The sequence below is a fragment of the Trichosurus vulpecula genome, chromosome 4, assembly GCF_011100635.1.
Source record: "Trichosurus vulpecula isolate mTriVul1 chromosome 4, mTriVul1.pri, whole genome shotgun sequence".
NCBI classification, from domain to species: domain Eukaryota; kingdom Metazoa; phylum Chordata; class Mammalia; order Diprotodontia; family Phalangeridae; genus Trichosurus; species Trichosurus vulpecula.
The window spans coordinates 19666604-19688150 of record NC_050576.1 but is presented as its reverse complement, the minus strand read 5'-3'; the positions used below and the strand labels follow the sequence as shown (position 1 = coordinate 19688150).

General features: G+C 36.9%; 1 protein-coding gene across 1 annotated transcript in view; it reads right to left on the bottom strand.

The window, feature by feature from the left end:
* Nucleotides 1–21547, bottom strand: part of LOC118846467 (cytochrome P450 2J2-like) — a 44812-nt gene that overhangs the window by 9413 nt on the left and 13852 nt on the right. The window contains exons 3-6 of the mRNA XM_036755029.1: nucleotides 20381–20530; nucleotides 14090–14250; nucleotides 11765–11941; nucleotides 5449–5584 (exon numbers count right to left, since the gene is read on the bottom strand). Coding sequence (XP_036610924.1) covers nucleotides 5449–5584; nucleotides 11765–11941; nucleotides 14090–14250; nucleotides 20381–20530 — 624 coding nt within the window. The remainder of the gene's footprint in view (nucleotides 1–5448; nucleotides 5585–11764; nucleotides 11942–14089; nucleotides 14251–20380; nucleotides 20531–21547) is intronic.

Below are 21547 nucleotides of genomic sequence, written 5' to 3'. Positions count from 1 at the left end.
ATTCAATGAAATAAGGGAATTCCAGACCTTCCTGATGAAAAGGCCAGAGCTCAATGGAAAAGTTGATCTGCAAATACAAAACTCAAGAGAGACGTAAAAAGGTAAATGGGGGGAAGAAACCCTAGTTAATCGATAAGGCTAATTAGTTACATCCTTCTATAGGATTATTTTGTTTTATATATGTTGTATATATACATATATATATGTCAATCTTGAGAATGATATACTTATGACATTTGAAAGGGATATTCAGAGACTGAGGGTATCACTATAAAATAACTGATATAATGATAAAAAATATAATTAAAAGATGTAAAGGGATGTTCTGGGAGAAGAGGTAAGGAGGTGGTAGAAAAGGGTAAATTACATCACATGAAGAGGCACAAAAACATTATAGTAGAGGGAAAGAAGGGAGGGAGAAGAGCAGTATTTGAGCTTTACTCTCATTGGATTTTGTTCAAGATGGGAAAAAACCAGATAAGTATACAAATCTAACTTGTCCTACATGCAGTAGGAGGAGAATTAAATACCAAATTAGAAATACTGATAATCAAAGGAGAGATTAAAAAAATTGAAATCAAGAAAACTATTGAATTAATAAATAAAATCAAGAGCTGGTTTTATGAAAAAACCAGTAAAATTGATAAACCTTTGGTCAATTTGATTAAAAAAAAAGAAAGAATGAAATCAAATTACCAGTATCAAAAATGAAAAGGGTAAATTCACCTCCGATGAAGAGGAAATTAAAACAATAATTAGGAATTATTTTGCCCAGTTGTATGCTCATAAATTTGACAACTTTAGGGATACGGATGAATATTTACAAAAATATAAGTTGCCCAGGTTAAGAGAAGAGCGAAGAGGAAATAAAATACCTAAATAACCCCATCTCTGAAAAAAGAAATTGAGCAAGCCATCAATGCACTCCCTAGGAAAAAATCTCCAGGGATGGAGATGTGATGGTATTTTTTGTGTATCTAGGGGAGTTGACTTTGGCAAGATGAAGGGTAACCTCTTCATATGAGATAGGGGTGAAGGAGGCAGTAGGAGCAGAAGTCTTTTGGGTGACGTTCGATGCTGTTATTTGTCCTTCATTTTCGAAGAGGACAATGATATCAGGAAGATGATGCCATGGCTTGCAAGTGAGTTGGATTTAAGGGAGGGAGGGCTGGGCAAAGTCACCAGCCTCACTCTTTCCTCTGGAGCCATATGGATCCACTGGCAAGATATAGATCAGTAATGATGGCCCTATATGTAATGGGAGACATTGACCTTTTTTATGTGAAATGAGAAAGGGAAAAGAAGGAACTTACAGAGAATGGCCTCAAGATTTACACTAAAATGAAATGATGCAAAGTGAAGTGAGCAGAACAAGGAGAATGTGGAACACAATAACAGCAATATTGTGCAATGAAGAACTATGAATGACTCAAGTATTTGATACAATGATCCAGGACAATCCCAAAGGACTAATAATGGAGCATACTCTCTGTCTCCAGAGAAAGAAGTGATATCATCTGAATACAGACTGAAGTCTGATATTTTTCAATTTCTTTATTTCTTTCATTTTTTATTAATGTTATTGTACAAAATTGCTAATATGGACATGTTTCACATGAATGCACACATGTAACCTAAGTCTGATTGCTTACCATGTCAGGGAGGAAAAAGAGGAGTGAGTGAGGGTGGGTTAGAATTTGAAACTCAAACATTTAAAAAGTGTTGAAAATTGTTTTAACATGTAATTGGAGAAAAAAAATGAAACATCATATACACATACATATATATACATACATACATACATATATTATATATATATGAAATGATTTGCAGCAAAACATGGGGCAAGTCTCTCAGTTGAAAGTGTTGGAGGAGAGTGAGCCATGAAACATGAGAAGGTTTGGAACAGCTGTTGCAGTGAATAGGAAATTTATTTATTAGGGAAATATAAAAAGATAGCCTTGCAACAAAATTTATGAGATTATGTAAGATAAATTTGTAGTGGACACAGTCAATATGATTTTGTAATTTTACTTACCTGCATTTAACAACACATGAGTAAGAGTGAAGGACAGTGATAGTGGAAGTGAACCAACCCTGTGGTTTAACAGGGCAAGACAGATGATATGAAAGTCAGGAAGTTCATCAATGGGTTAAAATGGAAGAAAAAGGTGAATGTAGCTAGTGCAAATGTGATGGCCTGGGAGTGAACTAAGGAGTCAAGAGATTAGCAGTCAAGGAAGGCAGAGGGAGAGATGAAATATCAATAGATTAAGATCAGATAAAGATATCTCAGAATTCATGAATTCATAAAGGGGTTTATTTCTCAGCAATGGTCAGATCACCCATTTAGAATAGCTTATAACTATATGTTATATAATAAATATGATATATAATAAATATATACAATATAAACATAGAGTAGCTATAATTAAGTTACAAGCTTCTAATTAAGAAACACAGACTATTTCTGTTTGATCCGTGGTACAGCATTCTGAGCTCATATTGGCCTAATCAGCCATAGTCCCGTGCATTTTAACTTTCTCTAATATAGTGATGTCATTTTGGTCCTTCTTAAGAACTAAGGACAGCAACCATTCTAACCAAGTTAATGCTTGTTGCCAATGTGATTCGTAGCCCATTTCCCATTATTCTGCTATGGTCATTGTAGAAGTAGGAGCTTACTACAGAGGGCTGAGAGTAGTTTTGCATCCTTTGTGTCAAGAGATGCTGTGGCCTTGGAGTTCAGCACCAAGTGTTTGGCTTCCTGGGATAAACTGTTCTGTGCTTAACTAAGCTGGGCTTCAGGATTTATGTCCTTGTTGTTGGGACTCTGTTATATGCATTTCAATTCAGTTCAATAAACACTTATTAAGAGCTGAATGTATGACAGGCACTATGCTAAGCCCTGGGGATTCAGAAAAGAAGCAGAAGAGGGTGCTTTCAAGGAACTTACCTTTCCAGCATGGTAAAACCTGCCAAACCCATCCACTCCACTGACATAAACTTTGAGATTCCAGAGTCACTTCTACATCATAGTGAGTCATTAGAGGAGGACTTTTAGAGGTCTTTCTTACCTCAAACCTAAATTAGGATTCCTGCAACTTCCATGCATTGAAACCACTTCTACCCAAAGGGGCCAAATGGAAATAAGTTTAATTCTTCTTTTACAGAAAAGCCCTTCAAATACTGGAAGGCTGCCATCATATCTTTTTTAAGTCACTCATATTTTTGCAACCATTTTAAACATGAGAAAGCCGAGGCTCGATGAAGTCCTTTACTGCTGTTGATTTTCTCCTTTTTATTCTGTCTCTATCTTGTTTATCCATAGTTGTCTGCATGTTGTCTCTCCCATTACATCATGAACTCCTTGAGAACAGGGCCTGCTTGGCTTTCTTGTTGTTGATTTGCTTTTCTTTATATTCATATTACTTAGCACTGTGTATGGCATACAGTAGGCACTTAATAGTCATTAACTCACTTAAATGCCTTGTCCAAAGTGTCATGACTGCTTAGATGGGAAGCCTGAACTAGAAAATGAACTTCTGACTCTTGCTTCAGTTTTCTATCAACCTCAGATCCTTGCTAGGAGGGATTCCTTCATTTTTTGTACTTATGTCCCCAGTGTGTGGCACATAGTAGGCACATAATAAGTACTTGATTTGATTTCCATGATGCTAAATATCTACTTAGAAAGTTACTTTTGGGAATTGCTTCTAATAAGTAGAAGGGATATTCAATTCTGGGTGTTAACCTTAAAGGGAACAAAATGTGTCTAGTCCAAGGGTTTCAACTGAGAGTTGTGGATTACTCTAAGTAGTTATTGCTAGGAATCTGCAAGTCCATATTTGTTCCATGGATCTTTATTCTGATCTTTAGCTTAAGGAAGATATGACACATTTCAGTGTATACTAGACAAGGAAATGGAACATTTGATCATGCCTTGATTTTCAGAACGTGGAGCTCTTGAGGGAGAAGCATACTTGGAGATGGAGCCCTGGACTGGGAGTCAGGATCACCTGCATTTAAATCCCACCCTAGAAACTCCCTACCTGTATGACCCTGAGAAATCACTTGATTTCTCTCAGCCTTGGTTTCCACATGTGTAAAATGAGGGGATTGAACCTTATGGTTTCTAAGATACATTCCAACTCTAAATCTAAAGACTTTTGGACCTTCTGTAGAATGAATTAATAATGTATCTTTCACTTAAATAGTTGTATTTTAAAATCTATGGAGATTTATCACATACAATAGGATACAAATACATTTGAAAATGTTTCTTTTTGTTATCATGTACATTTTCAATAAAATAGTTATAGTGCACTAAAATAATAATTAATAATAACAAAATAATATCTGAGGTATACTCTGAGGTAATACTCTGAGGTAAGAGCTATCACTACCCTTTTTTGATGGCCAGAAGATGACCACTTAACTTAGGGTTTATTGGCTTGATTTCTCTCTCTTTCTTCCTTTCTCTTTCTTTCTGTCTTCCTTCCTTCCTTCCTTCCTTCCTCCCTTCCTCTCTTTCTTTCTTTCTTTCTTTCTTTCTTTCTTTCTTTCTTTCTTTCTTTCTTTCCTTCCTTTCTAAAAATCTTTAACCAAGTTCATTCTGAAGGTCATATGTTGGACCCCAATAGTTCCTTGCCCAAGCTCCACTTAATGTCTGTGTTTTGGGCCCTCCTGCCTTACAGTGAATATCGATAGTAACTGTTTCTCTTTGGAACAGCCACCCTGAGGGTCTTCCCCTCCCAGCTTGATTCTTTTCTTATCTTTTTTTCTAATTAAAGGGGCCATTTCTTGACTCACTTCTTAGAGAGGCCTATTCACTGAATGGGCATTAACTCATTCTAAGTGAGTACATGAAAAGGCCTGAGCCTAAAAGGACCAGGGCCTCTCATTGTATCTTGGGTCATCTCCAGTCATCCTGATGAATATCTGGTCACTGGATCCAGATGGCACTGGAGGTGAAAGTGAGGCTGGTGACCTTGCACAGCCCTCCCTCACTCAAATCAAAGTCAACTGCAAGTCATATCATCATTTCCTTGATGTCATGGTCCTCTTCAAAGAGGAAGGACAAACACAACAACCCCCTTTTTTACAGATGAGGACAATGAAGCTGAGGGAAGTTATGTGATTTGCTCAGGGTCACATTGTTAGTAAGTACCTAATGCAGGATTTGAACTCACAACTTCCTGACTCCAAAGTCTATATTTTCTATTGCCCTAGCCAGCAACTACCATCATACAGGGAGACGAAAGAAAATTTTTATATTAAAAATGGGTCCGCATGGCTCTGAAAAATGATAGTCATTGCTCTATTCCAGTGAGCATTGGAAGAAAATGATATATGTAAAGTGCTTGACAAACTTTCAAGTTCTCTATAAATGGGAACTCTTCTGGGAAGAATTGTACAGGGGTGCATAGTATGACATCATCACTGTACCTTGTATTTCTGGATAAAGGGCCATATACAGCAGTGCCCACCTCAGAGTAGTTGATGTTGTCTCTGTTCCAGCAAAGAAGAGGTCCAGGGTGCAGAAGACCAAATTTTCTTCACTAAAACTAGAATGGGTGCTATCCTTAAATTTAAAATAAAAGTAAAAATCAGTTGGTTAATCCAAAAAATAATTACAGCTATCTCTAGGCATGAGGAGCTGAACCCTCATTGGAGCCTTGAAAAGGTCAAGGTGGTAGATGCTCAGCTTCCCTTAACCCCCAAGAGTACAGCAACATTTCCTAAGAATGAGAGTTCCTATTTCCTTTTTGTTCTTTAAAATATTTTTTTTCAAATACATGTAAACAATTTTAACTTTTTAATATAAAATTTTGAGTTTCAAATTTACTGCCTTCCTTCCACACCTTCCCGCTCACTAAGATGGTAAGAAATTTGATATATGTTACATATTTTAATTCATATGAAACATATTTCCATAGCAGTCATCTTGTGAAAGAAGAAATAGAACAAAAGGAAGAAAACCATGAAAAAATAAGGTGAAAATAGTATTCTTTGATCTGCATTAATATTTCATCAATTCTTTCTCTGGTTGTGAATAGCATTTTCCATCATGAGTCTTTTAGACTTGTCTTGGGTCACTGTCTTGTTGAGAAGAACTAAGTCAATCATAGTTGATCATCACACAGCATTGCTGATATTGTGTACAAGGTTCTCATGCTTTTACTCTCTTCATTTTGCATCAGTGCATATAAACCTTTCCAGGCTTCTCTGAAATGCACCTCCTCATCATTTCTTATGGCACAATAGTAATCCTATTGCATTAATGTGCCAAAACTTGTTTAGTCATTTTCTGACTGAGGGGCATCCCCTCAGTTTCAAATCCTTTGCCACCACAAAAAGAGCCACTATAAATATTTTTGTAGGTGTCCATCATTTTAACTTTATTTAATAACTCTTTTGAATATAGGCCTTCTAGTGGTATTGCTGGATCAAAAGGTATGCCAAGATGGGTCTCATTTGGACATAGTTCCAAATTGTTCTCCATAATGGATGGATGAGTTTGCAAATCCACCAACAGTGCATTAGTAACCCAATTTTCTCCCATCCTCCACATCATTCATCATTTGCCTTTTCTTTCATATTAGTCATTCTGATAGATGCCATCTGATAAGGTGGCAACTTAGAGTTGTTTTAATTTGCATTTCTCTAAACAATAGTAATTTAGATCATTTTTCTTTGTGTGTGTGTGTGTGTGTGTGTGTGTGTGTGTGTGTGTGTGTGTGTATCCCCATTATAGATACTTATTATTGATGGCTTTGGATAGATATGATTAATCATTTTAAGGCAAGGTCCATTTATTCCTATGCTTTTTAATATTTTTTAACAGGAATGGGAGTTGTATTTTGTCAAAAGCTTTTTTTGCACCTATTGAGATAATTACATGATTTCATTTGGTTTTATTAAAAATGCTCTAGCATTTCTTTTCATTAATTCCCTAGATATTCTAGACCTCTTGTTCTTCCAGAGGAATTTTGTTATTATTTTGTTCAGCTCTGTAAAATAATTTTTTGGTAGTTCAATGGGTATGAATAAATAAATTAATTTAGGTAAAATTGTAATTTTTATTATGTTAGCTCAGCCTAACCATGAGCAACTGATATTTTTCCATTTATTTAGATCTGACTATATTTGTGTGAAAAGTGTTTTGTACTTATGTTCATATAGGCCCTGGGTTTGTCTTTACAGATAGACTCCGTAAATATTTAATAGTATCTACAGTAACTTTAAATGGAATTTCTCTTTCTATCTCTTGCTGTTGGGCTTTGTTAGTAATGTATAGGAATGCTGAGGATTTATGTGAGTTTATTTTATATCTTGCAACTTGATTCACTAGGATTCTCTAAGTAAAACACCATATCATCTGCAAAAAGTGATAATTTATTTTCTTCTTTGCCTATTCTAATTCCTTCAAATTATTTTTCTTCTCTTACTGCTACAGCTAACATTTCTAGTACCAAATTGAATAATAGGGGTGATACACACACACTCAATTGGGTATCTTACCCTTCAGGAAAGAAGGAGGAAGGGGATAAAAAAGGGGGGGGATGGTAGAAGGGAGAGCAGATAGGGGGAGGAGGTTATCAAAAGCAAACACTTTTGAAAAGGGACAAGGTCAAGGGAGAAAATTGAATAAAGGGGGATAGGATAGGAAGGAGGAAAATATACTTCATCTTTCACAACATGAGTATTGTGGAATGGTTTTGCATAATGATACACATGTGGCTTATGTTGAATTGATTGCCTTCTTAGGGGAGGGTGGGTGGGAAGGGAAGAGGGGAGAGAATTTGGAACTCAAAGTTTCCAAAGCAGATGTTCAACTAGGAAATAAGATATACAGGCAATGGGGCATAGAAATCTATCTTGCCCTACAAGAAAGTAAGGGAAAAGGGGATGGGGTGGGGGGAGTGGAGTGACAGAAGGGAGGGCTGACTGGGGAATGGTGCAATAAGAATATATGCCATCTTGGATTGGGGGGGAAGGTAGAAATGGGGATAAAATTTGTAATTCAAACTCTTGTGAAAAATCAATGTTGAAAACTAAAAGATAAAATAAATAAATAAACAAACAAACAAATAAATAAGCAAATAAATAAATAAATAAATAAATAAATAAATGAATAAATAAATAAATAAGAAGAAAAAATAATAAAAAAAGATTTATCAAGTTCAGAGAGGGGGAGGTTGAAGTTCCCCGCCTTTATGGTTTTGCTGTCCATTTCTTCATGTAACTCCCTTAACCTCTCCTCTAAGAATTTGCATGCTATACCACTTGGTGCATATATGTTAAATAATGATATTGCTTCATTGTTTATGGTGCCTTTTAGCAGGATGTGGTGTCTTTCCTTATCTCTTTTAATTAAGTCTATCTTTGCTTTTGCTTTGTATGAGATTAGGATTTCTAACCCTCCTTTTTTTACTTTAGCTGATGCAAAATATATTTTAGTCCAGTCTTTTACCTCTACCCTGTGTGTATCCCCCTGTTTCAAATGTGTTTATTGTAAACAGCATATTGTAGGATTATGTTTTTTAATCCATTCTTCTATCCACTTCCATTTTATGGGAGAGTTCATCCCATTGACATTCACAGTTATGATTGCTATCTGTGTCTTTTTTTCCAACCTATTTCCCCCTGTTTATACTTTTATTTGACCCTTTCCCCTTCCACTCCTCAACAGAATTTTGCTTTTGACCACTGCCTTCCTCAGTTTACCCTCCCTCTTGATTCCCCTCCATTATTTTACCATTTTCCCCTTGCTATTTCTTCCCACCTGTCTGACCACCCCCTCCATTTTTTCCCCTTTCCCCTCCTACTGCCTGTAGGACAGTTAGATTTCTGTACTTATCAGGGTATGTTACATCCATTTATATCTCTTAATTATATTTTATCGTTATATCAGTTATTTTATGCTGATGCCCACAATCTGTGAATATCCCTTTCAATTGGCATAATAAGTATACTATTCTCAAGGTTGACATGTATAACATATGTAAAACAAAATGATCCTATATCAGGATGTAACTAATTGGCCTTATTAATTAACTAGGATTTTTCCTCCATTTACCTTTTTATGTCTCTCTTGAGTTTTGTATTTGGAGATCATATTTTCTATCGAGCTCTGGCTTTTTCATCAGGATGGTCTGGAATTCCCTTATTTCATTGAATGTCCCTCTCCTTGCCTGGAAAAGTATGTTCAGTTTTTCTGGGTAGTTGATCCTTAGTTGTAGTCCAAGCTCCTTTGCCTTTCAGAATATCATATTCCAATTTCTCCTGTTGAAAGTTGAAAGATCCTGCGTGATCCTGACTGTAGTTTCATGATATTTGAATTGTTTCTTTCTAGCTGCTTGCTGTATTTTCTCCTTGACCTGGTAGTTCTGGAATTTGGCTATAATATTTCTTGGAGTTTTCAATTTGGGATCTTTTTCAGGGGTGATCTATGAATTCCTTCAATGACAATTTTACCCTCTAGTTCTAGCACCTCCAGGAAATTTTCCTTAAGGATTTCATGGAAGATACTGTCCAGGTTCTTTTTTTCATCTTAGCTTTCAGGTAGATCAACAATTCTTAGATTATCTCTCTTGGATCTATTTTCCATGTCAGTTGCTTTTCCAATCAGATATTTCATGTTTTCTTGTATTTTTTCATTTTTTTTAAATTTTGTTTGAATGATTCTTGATGTCTCATAGAGTCTTATTTTTAATGTTTTTTTTTCTTCCTTTGTCTTCTCTCTCTCCTTTTCCATTTGGTTGATTTTGCTTTTCAATGATACATTTTCCTCATTTATATTCTGATTTGCCTTAACCATTTCACCAATTTTACCTTTTAAAGATTTGTTTTTCTTATAGAATTTTTTTTTCCATTTTTTCCATTTTTTTCTTTTACATCCCTAATTTGGTCTTTAAAGATCTCCTTGAGTTCTTCCAGGAATGCTTTTTGGTCTGGAGACCAGGTCAGTTTCCCTTTTGAGGTTTCAGATGTGGGTGTAGTGTCCATGCTGACCTCTTCTGAATTGCTTTTTGGTCTTCCCTGTCTCCATAATACGAATTAATCATCTTTGCCTTCTTAGCGTGTTTTTTCATGGTATTTTATTTCCTCCTGCCTTCTAAAGTGTATCTCTGTTTCTGAGGCTCAGGGGGCTCTGTCCCAAGTTTCTTGTGTTGGAATCTGTGGGTCTGCTCACTGGCTTTATATTCTATGGCCTCTGGTTTTGTGAGGTGTGGAAGACAGGTGATATGGCTGCTGGGGTCTCCTCTTCCCCAGGACTGTTCTACAGAATGGATGGTCTCACCTCTTTTTTGTGCTGGTGTCTGCCACTTCCTCTGGCTGTGCCAAGCCCTGTATGGGTTCCTGGCTTTGACATTTATTAGCTCCAGGCCCTGGGGCTCAGTTACTCTTGTTGTTATGCTGAGGTGAGGGCTGCTGGGACACCTCTCTTCCATCACTAGTCTCTTTCTGCCACCACAGGAAGGGCCCTCTCCCCCATTTCTCTTGCTACTGAAGCCCCCCTTCTGGCTCCTCTGTTTCTCCTAAGGTATTATTCTCTGGGTTTATTCAAAGTAGGGAAAAGAGCTGTTTTACTTGAACATCATGTCTCCCAGAAGTTCAAGAAGGCAAGTTTCAAACCTTTAGACTGTGGGTTGGAGGCCCCTGGGCTAGTTGTTCCTGCAGCTGCAGGCTCTGTGCTCTGCTTGGACACACTCCTGTCCTGGGCTGAGAGGCCTGGGGCTTGATCATGGCCGTAGCCAGTACTTCCACCCTGGGCATGTTCCTGCTCTGGGGTTTTGCTTGTCCAGCCCTCTCCCAGACCTGCATGCTGCCTGGAGTCCTCTTCTGGTCCCAATTTGTTTGGTCTGGCGCCACTCCATGTGCCCAGAGCTCCTACCCCTCTCAGTCTGCTAGTGGCTTCTAACTGTCTAAAATCTGCTCAGATTCACTTTTTTATATGTATCTGGCAGAATGTTTGAGAGAGCTCCAGTAGTTCCTTCCTTTCACAGTTTCATCTTGGCTCAGCCCCTCTGGGGCTACATATTGACTTACATTATCTATGTTCTAATGAATTTTTATTTGTTTTGTTAAATATTTCAAAATTGGTATTTTTAAAAATTTGATGCTACAGTACTTAGGGGTGACAAACGCTGCAATATTACCCTTATATTTGACCGTTGCACATTTTCACAGTGGTGGCTATATTTTAATTATGAGATTGGTAATTTAATTTGTTTTTATAGTATTTTGATATTTACAAAATATACACACATAATTCTGGATAGTATAAGGGGTACATAGAATACCCTAATGTAATAGGTGAGAAAATTGAGTTGTAGAAAGATGAATTCTTAGGGATGAATATTAGGGCCAAGAATTAACTCCAATCAGAGTGGGTTCTAATGAAAAGAACACTGGACTTGGAGACAGAATGAATTGGATATAAATCCAGTCTCAGATTCCTAATAGCTGTGGGACTGCAGCAAGTCAATTAAATTCTCTATGCCTCAGTTTGTCCCTGATAAAATCAGGGTGTTAAACTCAGTGAGCCCTCTGATCCCTTCTAGTTCTAAATAAAAATTGTGAGCTCTCCACTAGCAAGTTCCATTACTTATACTCTTTACCTCCCAGTGTGGTCTTTGAGTGAAGATATTTACATTTTGAGGGAGAAGTAAATTTTGGGACAATTTAACACACTTATCTCCCTTTATTTTTGGTTTTAAACACACACAATGCCCACCTTCTGTGTTGTTTTCATTACCTTGGACAGCTCCTTCAGGTAAGCATCAATGTAGTCCAGGGTCTCTTCTGGGTTCAGGTTTTCTTTATGTTGTTTGATTTCATGTTCTACAAAAGACTCTAGCTTCTTCCATTTTCTAAAGAACTCCTGGTGAGATCCTGGCAGGAATTTCATTATCCAAGGAAACACATTGAAAAGCTACATAATATAAAACAGGGCAGGGGGAGGAGGGGTGAGTGTCATTTCCTGCTAGGCTGTCCTATCTCATCATCTTCCTTATCCTAAGTCAGGCCAGGGTTCTTGACCTTAATCTGCATCATGGAATTTACCTTAATTCTGTTTGTAACAACTTTTGAAATCCACCCTCCCTGTAACCACAGTTTGTTTGTTTGTTTGTTTTTTTTCCCTTGCCAATACTGTTGCTCTCCTAACACCAAAAATGACATCCAACCATCTCTTGTCTCATACATCATCCCCTTGGCCATATCCTGATGCACCTAAATAATTCTTTCAATATGTCACCAATTTAGGCAGTTTCATAACCTTCAAAGAAGGAGGGGAAATATTCTTTTTAGGGTACTTGGTAGCATGTGGGCCCATATTTCCTTGTTAGTCCCACAGAATGCTCTTCCCCTGAATTTCTATTTCACTCCTCTTAGTGAAATGAAACCTAATGTTACTCACTCTTTACCCAATTTTCTTCCGTAGCCAGACTCCTGAGGAGTTAAGTGAAGTCATTAGCCACTGACTGTTTTGCTGAGGCTCACTCACTGACCAACTAGGAGGAAGAGCACATGGAGTGCTGGAATAAGAGTAAGGAAGCCCTTAGTTAGAATTCTGACTTAGACACTTATTAGCTATGAGGCAAGTCATTAACCTCTCTCAGCCTCAGTTTCCTAATCCATAAAATGGGGATAATAATGATTTAAAGGGTCATTATGAGAGATCTAAAGAAATCAGTCAATCAACAAGCATCTATTAAACACTTACTACATGCCAGGCTCTGTGCTAAGTGATTGTCATACAAAAGAGGTGGAAAAAATGCCAGTCCCTGTCCTTAAGTAGCTCACATTGTAATAGGAGAAACACTATGGAAATAATTAGGAATATAGAAGATTTATGCAGAGTGGTTGAAAGATAATCTCTGAATGGAAGTCAATGGAAGCTGGGAGGGACTGTGAAAAACATCTTGCAGTAGAAGGTGAAATTTGAGCTGATCCTTGAAGGAAGCCAAGAGGTGGAGGTGAGGAGTGAGAGCATTCCAGGCATGAGGGATAGCCAGTGCAAAGGCACTGAGGTGGAAGCTCATAAATGTAAAGCTGTTTACAAAGCATAAATATAAGCACTTAAATTATCCATGTCTATCTGATCATGTCTCTCTTCTATATCTGTCTCTCTTGTTCTGTTTCTCTAGCTGTCTAGGCCTCTTGTCTCTATCTCTGAGCCTCCCTCCCTTCCTTTCTCTCTCCCTTGCACCTTCACTCCCTCTTCCCTTTCTCTCCTCTCTCCTCTCTCTTCTCTCTATCTCTGTCTGTCTCTCTCTCTTTCTATCTCTGTCTCTCTCTTTCTCTCTCTCCACCTCTCGATTTCTCTCTCCATCTCTCCATCTCTCTGTTTCTCTCTCTTCACTCTCTCTCTCTCTCTCTCTCTCTCTCTCTCTCTCTCTCTCTCTCCCTCTCCCTCTCTCTCTCTCCCTCTCTCTCTCTCTCTCTCTCTCTCTCTCTCTCTCTCTCTCTCTCTCTCTCTCTCTCCTTCCCTCCCTCTGTTCCTCCCTCCTACAGAAGTGAGGATAAAATTAAGGGTTTCCCTCAAACTCTACACATAATACAACTTCTCCATGAAGCCTTTCCTGGTTTTCCTGGATTCTAATGCTGCCACTAACCATTTTCCCCACATTGTGCTTATTCATTTGCATATACACTCATTTGAGGGCTTGCTGTCTCCTCCAGAATGTAAACCATCCAAGGTTAGGGGATGTTTCATTTTTGTCATCGTATCCACATCTCCTAGCAGAGTATTTGGCACACAGTAGATGGTTAATAAATGTTTTTTTTTAAATTAACAATCTTGGTAAAGATCTTAGAAAAAAATCAAAACTATGGAAATGTGTTTCCTGTTATTTGGAGATCACAGTGTTCTAGAAAAGCATTGGGTCCCCCAAGCATGTTCTTTCATGTCACTGTTTATAAAAATCTTATTTCTTTCCTCTTCCCTTTTCAGTCTCTTTTACAAGCTGACTCAGACCCTGCCAACCTCTCACAGTCAAGGATATTTATTTTCCTGTGGAGGAAGTATGTGGCCCAATTGAGGCTGAACCAGCTGTGCCCAGGCAGAGATGGCTATTACCTGACATTCCCATTTGCTTGAGAGCGCCATGGCATTATCCAAAGTCTTCAGCAGCTCTCGGAACTGAGAATCATGGTAATCAAAGCGATGTCCAAAAGTTATGGAGCAGATAATATTGGAAACAGCATTGTTGATCTGAAAGTGGGGGTCAAAGGGCTGTCCTGTTGAGTGGAAGAGAAAGGGGATAAGCTACTCTTCATTTCACTCATGTTCTTTAAAAGAATCCAATAGAGCTTTTTACCTTTTTCTGTTAAACATTTTTTCCTCACCCCTTCATACCCACTAGCACACATCTGCTTTATTATTATCATATGTAAGCAGCTACTGTTTAAATAGATGTGAGGAGAAAAAAAGAAAAGAACATAACCAATTTTTAATGTTTCAGTCAAGACTTATGATTTAATTGACAAATTTTGTTTTAGCGTAGCTTACCTATGTGGCTTTGGGCAAATTACTTTATCTGTCTTTTCCTCCATTTATTCATTAGTAAAATGAGAGTGTTGGACTAGATGACCTTTGAGGGTCCTTCTAGCCTCTATTTATGATTTTATATCTCATATATCAGGTGCACAGGTGTTCCCATCTGTGTAATGGGCCTGTGCACACATGAGCATGTGTGTCCATATAGGTATACCTGTGGGCTATTTGCATGTATGTGAGTAGTAGAGGTGAAATTACAATTGGAGATACTGGAATGAAAAGAAAATGTATAAGAATGTGAATAGCAAAGGGAAGCAGTGTAAGGTAGTACATAAGGTACTGGACCTGGAGCCGGGAAGACCCAGACTACCTCAGATATTTATTCAAATCCTATATCAGACATTTTAGTAGGGTGAACTTAGCTCTAGTGCCTTCCCACGATTGATTACTTCCAATTTCTCATGTTTACATCACGTTTGTACATAGTTGTTTGCATGTTGTTCCCCGCCCCCTTAGACTAGGAGCTCCTTGAGAGCAGGGACCCTCTTTTTCATATATATATATATGTATATATATATATATATATATACATATATATATATATATATACATGTATATATATACATATATATATATATATATTCCTGGGATTTAACACAGTGCCTGGAATAGAGCAAGCACTTGAGAAATATTTCATGACTGACTGAGTCACCTTGGGCAAGTCACTTAACTGCTCCATTCCTCAGTTTTCTAATCTTCAGAATGGGAGGGATGATTAGATTGATGAGCTCCAAGGTTCATTCTTTTTTCAGTTTTTTATTAATTTCTCTAATTTTAGATTTCGACATTCATTTCCACAAGATTTCGAATTACAAATTTTCTCCCCATCTCTCCCCTTGTTCCACCACAAGATGGCATGCACTCTTATTACCCCTTCCCCAGTCTGCTCTCCCTTGTATCATCCCCCTCCTCCCTCTTATCCCCTCCCTCCTTACTGTCTTGTAGAGCAAGATATATTTCTACACCCCACTGCTCATATATCTTATGTCCCAGTTGCTTGTAAAAACATTTTTAACCTTTGTTTTAAAACAAATTCTCTTACTTCTTACCTCCCCACCCACTTTCATTGGTTTCACATAGGTTATATATGTATAGTTGTGCAAAACGCTTCCATGGTAGTCATGTTCTGAAAGACTAACTATATTTCCCATATCCTATCCCACAACGCATTTATTTTATTTTCTCCTTTGACTGTGTCCCTTTTCAAAGTTGTTTCTCACTACCCCCTTCCCCAATCTGACCTCCCTTCTATCATTCCCCCCTCTTATCCCTTTCCTCTCTACTTTCCTGTAGGGTAAGATACCTAATTAAGTGTGTATGTTATTCCCTCCTTAAGCCAAATCCAGTGAGAGTAATGATCAATCATTCCCTACCCTCCTTCCCCTCCATTGTAACAACTTTTTATTGACTCCTTTCTGCGAAATAATTTACCTCATTCTATCTCTCCCTTTTTCCTTCTTCCACTTTATTCCTTTCTCAAACCTTAATTTTATTTTTAGATTGCATCCTTTCATATTCAACTCACCCTGTATCCTGTCTATATGTGTGTATATATATATATGTATATGTGTGTATGTACATATGTATATGTATATATGTGTGTATACACACATGCACACATATATGTTTTCCCCAAGGAGTAGAAAGAGGAGAGCAAGGAAGAAAAGAAGAGAGGAATGAGAAGGAAGATACTGAGAAAAGAAAATAGATGATTTAGTAAGTAGAAAAGGATGACTAGGAAGAAAAAGAGAGTTAGTTAAGAGCAGCAGGAGAAAAAAGAAGCAGGACTTGTATACATGCATGTGTGTAGGGAGTTTCTGGAGTGGCCAGCCAAGGCAGGACTCCATATGTGACATTTGAATAATTGAGCCATTTAGGGTCTATGTGTTGATGGCAGAAAGTAATTACTATGGCATTCAAGACATCAAGCATTCCTTTCTTTGCTTATTGCCTCATTTCTTCCGGGAGAATAAAGTTGGGTCTTAAAAACATTCCTTGGAGAGGATTATGAGAAGATGGCAGACTAGGTCAGAAAATTTTCAGTTCTCCAATCTTCTTCCACAAAAAAAGACAGAGCATTGCCTCAGAAGAGCAGAAATAACCACAGAGTAAAATAATTGTCCTCTTAAGACAATTAGAAAAGACCCCAGGAAAGACCCAACCTCCAGGGCAGATATTGGGCCTGAGTGAAATGCAAACACCTCCAGAATGACTCTGCAGAACCAGCCAACAATGATCCTTGGAGGGAGCTGGGTTGAGGGGGCAGTCTGAGCCTTAGAAACTTTCATTTTGCAGACAGTTGTATGTGTCTTTTTGTGTTGGGGGTGGGGTTGTGGTGCGGTATGATGGCTGAGTAAAAGATTGAAGGACCTTCCCCTATTGAGGGATGTGAGAAATAGCTGTGTTGAACAGATATATCCCGGACTGTGGCTTTGGGGAGAAGAAGCCAGCACACACATGGTGAATGTAGTAGGAGGAGGCAGAGACTGTGTTGGCTATGGGCACTTCAGGAGACCACAGTCCGTGGCTTCAGTTCTGGGGCAGAGAGCACAGCCATAGTTTGCAGTCACCATGGAATCACAGGGAACAAGATTGTCTGTGGGAGTGTCTATGGGCTCAATCCTGGCTTAGGAGGAGAGGGGAGAGCCCAAGGTAGAGCCCAAAGATAGACCTCAGAAAATAACAGTCAGAAAGACCTGATACTTAGGGCATTATTCCCCATAGCTTGGAGCTGCAACTTGATTAAATTAATAGCTGCTAAAACCAAAATAAAACAATAAATAAATGAATAAATAAAATGAGTAATCAAAGGACAAAAAATCCAACCATAGATAGTAAATGTGGGGCTAGAAAAGATCTGGGTTTACATACAGAGGAAGATAATGGAGCTAAAAAAAGCCAATCTTTTTAAAATGAGAAATGTCAAGTGGTCACCATCAGAAAACATTTTTGGAAGAACTCAAAAAGAATTTTAAAAATCAAATAAGAGACAGTGAGAAAAAAAATTAGAAAAAAAGAATAACTGCAATCCAAGGAAATCATGAAAATCAACCAACTTAAAAGAGAGAATTAAAAACTTAAGAAACAAAATAATTCCTTGAAAACTAGAATTGGACAAGGGAAAGTTAATGACATAACACAATGAGAAATTGTAAAATAAAATCAAAAGAATGAAAAAAGTAGAATAAATGAAACATCTCACCAGAAAAAAAAAAAAAACAAAACCACAACTGATCTGGAGAACAGATCAAGGAGAAAAAATAAAGAATAGTTAGACCACTTGAAAAATATGGTTAAAATAAGAATCTTGATGTGGTATGACAAGAAATTATCAAGAGAAATTGCCATGTAGTTCTAGAACAAGAAGACAAAGGAGAAATAGAAAAACAATTCACAGATCACCATGTGAAAGAGATACAAGGAAGAAAACTAACAAGGATATTATAGCCAAGTTGGAAAGCTCCCAGTTAGGGAGAAAATATTAGAGACAACAAGACAAAAAACACAATTTAAATATCATGGAGCTACAAGAAGGATTACATGAGACCAAATAACTACTATGCTGAAGGACCATAAGTTTTGGAATACTATATTCCATAGAGCAAAAGACCTAGGCTTCTGACCAAGGGTAACTTACCCAGCAAAATTAAATATAATCCTGGATAAAAACAAAATGGGTACTTAAGAACTGAACAACTTTCAGGTTTTTGTGGAAAAAAAAAACACCCAGAACCTAAGGGAAAATTTGAAATGTAACACCCAGGATAAAGAAAAAGTAAAAATTAAAGATGGAATTTAAGGGATTCCATAGGGTCAAATCGTTTAGTTCTTATATCTGAAAATAAGTGAAATTATCTGTTCTTTTATTGATTTGTCATTAATATTTGCATAGTTTCAAAGAAAAGTTTGTGTTGAGCTGAGTATAATGGGGTAATTTAAAAAAATGTGTAGGGATAGATAACATGAAGTAATTGAGGAATGATAGGAAAAAGAAAAACTTATACAGAAGCTACTAGTGGGGAGGGTGGATAGTGCTGGAACCTTACATCAGGAATGGGGGTTAAAGAGAGAAATTATATCTATCTACCTGGGTATTACATATGTGCATATGTATGTGTGTATGTATAAGGGTATAAATGTCTTTTAAATTCAGAAAAAAATAAGAGGGCAAGGGGATAGGATGGAGGGGAGAGGATAAGAGAAAGACTTTTGGAGAGATGAGGAGGTTAAAGCATAGGAGGACAAGGTAGTAGGCAGAAGCAAAACAACAGAGTGAGGAGAGATTGTGTAAATAGAGTGAGAAGGATAGTGAGGGGAAAATAGGAAGGAAGAAAATCTACAAGTTAATTGTAGCTTAGAATGTAATGGGATGAATTTATCCATAAAACAGAAATGGATAGTAGACCAAAAAATTGAATTCAACAATATGTTGCTTTTAGGAAACATTGTAAAAATGAGAGATGCACACAATGATAAAATAAAGGGCTGGAGTAAAATTAAGTATTTTTTAAAAACCAGGGATAGTAATTATAGTCTTAGGCAAAGTTAAAGTATATTTAATCAAAAGTGAAAAGTAGAGAAACTATACTATGTGTCATCAATATTATTCAATAGAGTTTTAGACTATTTAAAATTCCTAGACAGTATAAAATACTTGACCTTTTGCCTACTAAAACAGACATGGGAACTATATGACCATAAACACAAAACATGTTTTATACAAATAAATTCTGATTTAAATAAGTGAAGTAATATCTATCGCTCATGGGTAGGTACAGGCAAAATGATTTTTTAAAAGTCAGTTTTACCAAATCTATTTATTCAATGCCATCATAAATTACTAAAAATTATTTTAGTTTTTGGGAAAAATTAATAACAGAGTTCATTTGGAAGAGCAAAAGATCAGAAACTTAAGGAAACCAGGAAAAGAAGAAAACAATGTAAGAGAAGTAGATTCAGAAGTATCAGCCATTAAGCTATATTATAGGGGAGATCATAGTTGGAGTATAAAAAGGACAATTTTGATTATTTTACATTAAAATTTTCTTCTGTAAATAAAACATATGCAGCCAAGAATAGAAGGAATGCAGAAAATTGGGGGAAATTTTTTATAGATAAGCTCTCAGATAGGATGTGATTGAATTGGAATATTGCTGTGATGTAAGAACTGATGGGCTCATTGATTTAGAAAAACAAGGAAAGACTTGGACATATGAAGGAAGATGCTATCCACCCTGAGAGAAATGGATGACAGGTGGGAGTAAGCATAGTATGGTCTTACATATATGTGTATGAGTGCATATATGTGTGTATGGGTATGTTTTTGGTGTCTATGTATATGTGTGTGTAGGTATGTACATATATGCTTGTGTTATTTATATATATGTATATATGTATATATATGCATATATTCACAATTAATTATAGTCTTCTTTAGGGGAGGGGGAAAATAAAGTAAAAAGTGCACAGCAGAGAAAAAAAGAAAACCAACAAGGAAGCAAAGAATAGTTGTATAGCTTTGAAAACAATATGTAGTATTAATTATATAGGTTTTCTTGAAATGAAAATTTCATTGTTTTATATTGAATCATCCCCTATGGTCTGCTGTGTACATGGAAATGTTTTTTTTTCCTCATTTCTCATTTAAGTTTAAAATAAAAGTTATATTGTAAACATTCCTTGTCTCCAGTCTAGGGATGACCTCTCTTCCACTACTCCTCCCACCCACAGTTACAGATTTTCTCTAATGATCATTTGGCCAAAAGGACAATCTGAAGGAATTGAAAATATCTCTGCCTGACAAGTGCTCACCTTTTTCTTCCCCAATAGCCTCAGTGAGATACCTGGCCTCCTCCCGGATCCGATCTTCCAGGGTCTTCTTTCCCAAACCAAAGTTCCTTAAGGTCATTAAGGCAAATCTTCTTTGCTGTCTCCATGTTTGGCCATTAGACATGATTAAGCCTTAATAATAATAATAACTCATGTCAGTATTTCACAAGATCTATCATCTTACTGGTGTGGTTATTCCCTCTACCAAAAATGGAATTCAATTGAGGAAGCACTTAAAAAAACCCAAAACACCTACTATTTGCCAGTCACTGTGCTGGGTATAGGAGTAGAAAGGATAGTTTCTGCTCATAAGGAGTTTACACACTAATAGGGGAAATAACACTTAAAGTTCAACTACAGGGTATATGAAAATACATGGAAGTCCTAAAGACAAAGCAGAGGCAGATGACAAGGCCAAAAGTCTTCAGGGTCTATACATATATAGAAGAATCAATATCTCTAATCCATGCTAACTACTTCATCTCTGCTCCCATTAACTCCCCCCAGCATTCTCCATTCAAGTCCCAAGGCCTGATCCCTCCAATTCTTTGACATATGAAAAAAATAAAAGAAATCCAAAGTAATAAGGAAAATAAAATTAATCAATTGGAAGAAAAAGAGATACAAAATCTTAAGGAAGAAAATCAATCATTGAAAACTAGATTTGGGCACGTGGAATCTAATGACAGTATAAGACACCAAGAAATAATAAAACTAGAAAAATGGAATCAATTTTGCAACATCTCATTAAAAAAAACAATTTATCTGGGGAACAGATTGAGAGAGAATTTAAGAAATGAGGGTCCCCATGGATATTATGATGAAAATAATAAACTGAATACAATATTAGAAGCATTTATTAAGGAAAATTTCTCTGAAGTTCTAGAACAAGAAGGTAAAGTAGAAATAAAAAAGTCCACTGATACCACCTGGAAGGGATCCTGAGAAGAAACCTTAAAGGAATGTCATAGCAAAATTTCAAAATTCCCACTTTAAGAGAAAACATTGCAAATGAGGAGAAAAAAAATGCTGCAGAAAAACTGTCCGGATTTCACAAGGTCTAGCTGCTTCTAGACTAAAAGACCATAGTGTTGGAAAATTATATTTCATACAATAAAGGAAATGCAGTTACATCGAAGAATCACTTAT